Genomic DNA, 6,667 nt, shown 5'->3' on the forward strand with positions numbered 1-6,667 from the left:
CTGACTTGAACCAATAGATGGAATTGCTTCCATTCTCCTCAAATCACAACATGGCACAACTAAATGATGATTCTCAAAACTTCTGAAAAGAATCCTTGTAAAATCCTCAAAGGCAGTCTCCTCTCCTCCACCCCCCCCCCATCCCTTGGGTAAAAGCCCTATTCTCCACAAAGTTAGGAAGACAGAAACTAAATTATCAATTCATTATTTTGAAGAGGGATGAGTTTAGAGTTTCTACTTGTCTAAAATTCTAAAGTTCAATTTGGAGCAAATTTGGTTTGTAATACTAGTAGTTTCTTTCCATCAACACAGTTTCTCCATTGGTTAGCTAAAAACCACAATCTTAAGTGAAAGAGTTTTCAGTGCAGATAGAAAAAATACAGCAAGTTTCTGTTCCCTCCTGCAAGAAATCTAAAGGAAAAAAGTGGGAAATGACAACAAATAATAGACTTTTTGTAGCATGCAAGCTACACCTGCAATCTAGCGAAAAATAGAAATAGTTCTATTCTTCCACCATCTCCTCTTATTCTGACCATATGTTGATTAAATCTTGTACCTCAATTAAGCAAGAGACATAGAGAAGAAAAGAAAAATAACACTTTTCCCCTTCTAAATACATTATCACCAACTGCCAACAAAGATTTCTAAGTTAATAGGATAGTCAAGACCTGTTCCTTACATATTCTGGCTCTAGATGTAACTGCTTGATGAAATCTATATTTACTTCACCCAAATTGCATGGAACCCTTTCTACTAGCTCCACTCCTAAGCACATACAGAACAAGCAGGCACTCACACCATTACCTCTTTGTGATTTTTACATGCAGGGAGGACTACACCAGGTGCTGTTTAAATATTAACCATGTTTTAATAGATGGCAATAGATGCACATCCATTGTTTGGTTCTGTTCGCAAAAGAAAGGAGAAAACGGATGTGTCATCTTTTCATAACAGTCTACTACAGAGTAGGGTACAAAATAACAATTCTGAAAACAGCAGAAGCCAGGTCTGCACCACTGAATTAAATGTTCAGTGGCAACCATTATATCAATAGCTGTAAATGAAGAACAAGAATATACAGTTTGGAGAGCATGGTACAGAATTATAGTTTGTATAGGCATTCAGTACCAATAGAAGATATAACAAAGGTACACTTGTTTTAAAAATAAAACAAAAAATATATTCTGGCTGATTAGTTACTGCACTTTCAGTACTGCACATTACCTATTATTTTGTTTTTACAAACAAAAGAATAACTTATGCGATGTTTAATATAACTAAATGAATAGTACACTCGAATCTGATTATTAAAAAAAATGATAGGAAAAGAAAGGAACCAACCAAAGCTAGAACAGTCACTTCCCCAAACAGCCTCTCTACTTGCACAGAGAATAATAGCCTGTGCAATGAGGCAATATCAGCACCAGACCTGGCTGGACAGCTCCTCTGGACCAATGGGGCGTCTGGGAAGCCCAGTGCAGCCAAAGGGGTATCTATCACTAAAGGATTTAGAGGGTGAAGAAATTAAGAGGCGGGAAACAGAAAAAACGGCAACAACAATATGGTTGTTTGAAGTGTGTGTGCTTGCGTGCGTGTGCGTATGAGTAAGGGGGGAGAGAGAGAGAGAGAGAGAGAGAGAGAGAGAGAGAGAGAGAGAGAGAGAGAGAGAGAGAGAGAGAGAGAGAGAGAAAGAGAAAGAGAGAGGGGGGGGGGAGAACTCATGTGTGATGTAATTTGTTGTACTTAAGCTCTACCATCAAAGGACATTTGTAAAATTAAATAAATTTGCAGGACTTGAAGAGGGAATACTATTAACAGAGAGTCAGAATTAAAATGGGTGGGGTGAATGGAGGAAACAGATGTTACAAAAAGAGTGCTTCCTTTTCTGGGTCTCCAACACGTCTGCCCAATAGCATTTGTCTCTCTTTGCATTGGTCCAACCGAATGCCCCCGACTGCATTGCTCCAGTCATTCTCCCTGGGGGGTGAGAGGTGGGGGGATTTTGCCTCTTGTAGTCCTGGTGCTTGATCTAAATGGTTGCTTTATGAAGTATGCGATTGACTGAGCCCGGTTGGAGCAGAGACGTGAGGTCAAGGAAAAGGAGTAGAGGAAGAGTGACAGCTAGGGGGGGCAGAGGTAGGGAGAAGAGGGAGAAGAAGAGAGTGGAAGGTAACCTTAATCTTAAAGCTATGTACATTACCACCGGGGCTCTTGATATTCCTTCACCTCCAAACCTCCAATCTCCCTCCCTCACTGGGCAATGACTTTTATATATTTGGTAGCTTTGTGCGATTTCTCCTCCTTTAGGGGGGAGGGGGGCAAAAGGGGAGGAAAATGCATCCTTCTTTGACAATGAGAAACGCGATGTGATTTGTCATGCGCTTGGGTTGTGTTATTAGTATTATCATGATAATTATTAATATTAATAAAGTATTATCATCATCAGCGTTATTTCTTCTTCCCGAGACTTTCATTGCTCAATATTTACAAACACCACACAGTGCCTCGGTGGAGGATGAAAGGGATTAGGGAGCAGGAAGACTGAGGAGAAAGAGGAGAGAGGGGAGAGAGAGGAAGAAGGGAGTTGGGGGATCAGAGAAGGAAAAGAGGATGAAAAGGAGGGAAAAGGAAAAGAGGAGGAGTTCTAGGCCATCAAGACAGTACTACCGTTTGCAAAAGCCCCTCATCTGTTGAGTCCAAACAGGAGGATGTAAGGTGGGAACCCTGGGGACTGGGAGCAGGAGGAGGAGGGGGAGGAGGAGGGGGAGGATGGGTTCCAGGACGCTGGATGCCAGTAGAAGTGGAGGAAGAAGAGGTGGAAGAAGAAGAGGAGGTGGAAGGTGAAGAGGTGCAGAAGGCTGAGTCCCTGGGAGGTCTTTCCAGCCGGGTTTCTTTCCCGTTGTGAGGAGCCTGGCCACAGGCCCTCAGTCCCGCGTTGTTACAGCCGCCGCCGCCGCCGCCTCCGCCCCCGCCGCCGCCCCTGATGTTGCTGCAATGATCCCGTTCATACTCCTCCTGAGCCCTCTGCATCTTCCGCTTCTTCATTCTCCTCTTGTGGATATGAAAGGTAGAAAGAGAGAGGATGATCAAACAGAAGATGAGGGTGACCAGCACGATCAGCACCAGCGTGGAGGAGAACGACTGAAAGAGCTGCTGTCCTACTTGCGTGATGCAGGTACCGCCACCACTGCTACTGCCACCACCACTGCCTCCAGCGCTACCACTTGGGCCCCTGGGGCTGGGATTGCCGCTGGCGTTGGGGGAAGCAAAGGTTCGATTGAGAAGGCAAGGCGGCAGAGCCAGCCTCAGCTCCTTGGGCACTTTGGCACTCATTGAGGCTGGGCTGGCGAGGAGGAGACAACAGGGGTCAGTGTTCCTCTCCTGGTTAAATTGCTTCCGAACAACCAAGAAGAAGAAAAAACCCACCACCCAAAACTATTCCTTCTGCGCTGGCTTGTATATGTGCGTGTGTGAGAGCGCGTGTAACTGATGCCACGGAAATCCTCCCTTGCTGGGAATGCTGCCTCGTGCTCCCTTCTTCCTGTAAGGTGAAGCACCAGCCTGCAAAGAGAATGGGATGAGTTAGTAAACAGGCCCTAGGGATGGGGAAAAGAGCACAGAGAACTGCCAGCGATGTGGACTAGTGGAAAGAGGGAGGTGGGAGGAGAACTGGGATAGTTGATGTGACTACCGCAAAGCGTTCCTGCTTCCAAGCGCAAAGCCTGATGCTCACCAGCCCAACCACCTCTCCCCTCCCACTCCGCAGACTCCCTAGCTCGCTTCCCGCATCCCAGCGGGACTCCAGCTCTCTATTCTAGGCTCTGCCTTGAGCTCCGTACTCCGGTTCCTCTGCCACCTTTTCCCAAGGGGTTAGATCTCGGTGTTGGCACAGCATATGCCGGGATTAGTTAGCAGATAAGGCAGGCTGTTTCCTTAGCTCTTTGCAACTTTCTAATTGTGGCCAACGAGGCAGCCACTTCAGCTCTAGATCTCCCTTTCCCAAGGAAGGAAATGCCTTCTCCACCCGAATCGCACCCCACCCATGTTTCCTTCCCACCGAATCTCTAACCCGAGCTAGACGCCTCAGATCCGGTCTTGTGCTGGATCCCGGGTAGCCGCATAAGCCTCCCTGCGCAGACCTCCTTTTACTTCCAGAGACCGGCTACATACAGCCTCTGGCTCCTCCAGATCCCATCCTTGGGAGTCTGCTTTCTTTCTCCTCCCTACATCCTGTCCCACCTTTCTTCTCAGTAATGCAAAGACAGAGGCGCAGGATTCCCCAGCTGTCCCATCTCCAGCCTCCCAGCTCCCCCGCCCACCGCTCCCCTCCCCGCTTTTGGAAAAACCAGCCTTCCTCCCAAGAGAAAGGCAGCGGAAACACCTTTCTCTGTTTTTCTTCCCTCTTCCCCCACCCACTGTCCCAGGTTCACTTGGACCTCTGGGCCACACTACATGATCCTTAAATCACACGAGTTACCCCTTCTCTCTCTCTCTCTCTCTCTCTCTCTCTCTCTCTCTCTCTCTCTCTCTCTCTCTCTCTCTCTCTCTCTCTCTCTCTCTCTCTCTCTCTCTCTCTCTCTCTCTCTCTCTCTCCTCTCTCTCCATCTCTCCATCTCTCCACATCTCTCCACATCTCATCTCTCCACATCTCTCCACATCTCTCCTCAAAATATCGCGCATCTTCTTTCTGGGAGAGGAGGCGGAAAGGGGGATGGGGTGTAAACGTCCTGGTTTGCAAAGTTTGGGAGAGCCGCAGTTTCCCTTTCCTTTGAAGGTATCTGATCCAACCCGAACAACACCAGGAAGTCCATCCCCATTGGGGCGAAGACCCTGACAGATGTATAGTTCCTTCCTTGCCCCCTTGGTTCTCCCCAGAGACAGCTGCAAACTGTTGCACTGCGGAGCAAAACGGTGGCATGCAGTGCAGGCCGACGGGGGCCAGAGCTGAGATTCAGCAGCAGTGCGCAAGCAGTTTGTCCTCCGCGCGCAATACCGTGACACACCATTCCTTTCTCCTTGCCTCTTACCTGAAGCCTCCGGGTGGCTGCAGGGAGAAGCCCCCGCGGCGCGGATGCAGTGACAGTTGCAGAAAGCGCGGAGGGAAAGCAGTAGAAGCTGGAAAAGCGCTGCCGCCACCGCTGCTGCTACAGGGAGCTCAGCTCCTAGCCTATTGCCAGAGAGGCTGGTGACGTCAGGCAGCCACTGCCAGAGCTCAGAGCCGTGTCCCCCCCACCCCTAAACCCGCCCTAACCCCCCCGACATCCTTCTCAGCTTCCTTGTACATCCCAATACTCCTTTTCTTCTCCAAGAGGATGCCTAAGGGTCCTCCCACCTTGCCCCTTTCACAAAGCCCTTATAAACCCCTCGTTGCACTTTTCTGCAGCATGTTCTGGGAAATATACTACCCCCAACTCCCCAATTCCCTATTCATTTCCCTGCTGCCAGGACGGCCCTAGAGGTGAAGAGGAGAACATAGCCATTTCCTCAAGGACTCATCGCACCCACTATTCATTGCACAAACTAGCTATCCCCCACTTAGCCCACAAGGAGAGGAAACTCTTCTTTCCGACCCCATATATGCATCCTCTCTAGTATGTTTGTGATAGAAAGAGTGGGGGAGGGAGAAAGAAATCTAGGGACGTGTAATTTTTTTTTTCTTCTTCTGAGTATGTTTGCCAGACTCTAAAATGCAAACCTGAAAGAGCAAGCAAACTCAAACAATTCAAAATGGGTCACCTAGGGAGAGAGACTGCTCTTTCCTTCATACTGTATTCAGATACCTTTCCACCCCACAAAGGCTCTCACACAATCCTCCCTTCCTTCCACCACACACTCTACAACAGTCCTTTAGACCATTTCTCCTACCATCAACTCCGTACACTCACCATGCTCCTCCCCACATCTTTTGTCCTCGTCCTCCCCCTCCACACTAGATAATGCTTATGCCTCTCTCTGTACTGCAAATCACTGGCCACCCGCAGATTTCTTCTCTCTCTTATGGGGGCTGACATACAAGTAAAAGAAAAGAAAAAGTGGGAGCTAAAAGACACACACGCACTCATACACACTTCACACTGTTTTCCACTCACACAACATCCCCTCACTATAAGTGTGTTTCTGTATAATTGGTATCCACCTACTCCTCACCCTTCTCATCCACACCATTTCTCCTTCCAAGACTTTACTAACACAGGGTGCTAGTTTCTCCACCCTCTTCTAACTTGGCTTTTATTTTCCCCATGTCAAACAGTTAAATCCAAATCACTTCCATACACTTTCTGTACTTGGGCAATTCTAGAGAAAGAGAGAGACAGAGACAGAGAAGGAAAGGAGAGAGGAAGAGAAAGAGGGAGGAGGAGGGAGGGAGACAGAGAGAGAGAGAGAGAGAGACAGAGAGAGAGAGAAAGAGAGAGAGAGAGAGAGAAAGAGAGAGAGAGAGAGAGAGAGAGAGAGAGAGAGAGAGAGAGAGAGAGAGAGAGAGAGGGAGAGAGAGAGAGAGAGAGAGAGAGAGAGAGAGAGAGAGAGAGAGAGAGAGAGAGAGAGAGAGAGAGAGAGAGAGATTAATAGGGGCAGGAAAAAATTTTGTTTTGTACCAGAATATTTCTCTTTGCTTTAAGTCAAAGAGGGAATATAATGAGTCTTGTATTTCCACCTATTTATGCTTTCT

The 6,667-nt window shown here is 47.8% G+C and overlaps 1 protein-coding gene across 2 annotated transcripts; it reads right to left on the minus strand.

Annotated features, from left to right (window-relative positions):
* Positions 1-843: 843 nt before the first annotated feature.
* C3H11orf87 (chromosome 3 C11orf87 homolog) lies at positions 844-5,166 on the minus strand. Of its 2 annotated transcripts, none has more exons than XM_074304321.1 (2): positions 5,028-5,166; positions 844-3,561 (listed from the first exon to the last, which is right to left on the minus strand). In XM_074304321.1, the coding sequence occupies exon 2, from the start codon at positions 3,331-3,333 to the stop codon at positions 2,653-2,655; it is 681 nt and encodes a 226-aa protein (XP_074160422.1). In that variant the 5' UTR covers positions 3,334-3,561; positions 5,028-5,166; the 3' UTR covers positions 844-2,652. The 2 variants fall into 2 exon arrangements, with proteins under 2 accessions (XP_074160422.1, XP_074160423.1); XM_074304322.1 differs by lacking the exon at positions 5,028-5,166 and adding an exon at positions 4,070-4,263.
* Positions 5,167-6,667: the final 1,501 nt, after the last annotated feature.

Source organism: Sminthopsis crassicaudata, chromosome 3 (genome assembly GCF_048593235.1).
Source record: "Sminthopsis crassicaudata isolate SCR6 chromosome 3, ASM4859323v1, whole genome shotgun sequence".
Taxonomy (NCBI): Eukaryota; Metazoa; Chordata; class Mammalia; order Dasyuromorphia; family Dasyuridae; genus Sminthopsis; species Sminthopsis crassicaudata.

Bases quoted from the DNA above. Each gene is read 5' to 3' on its own strand.
- C3H11orf87 (XM_074304321.1), bottom strand. From the start codon at position 3,333: ATGAGTGCCAAAGTGCCCAAGGAGCTGAGGCTGGCTCTGCCGCCTTGC.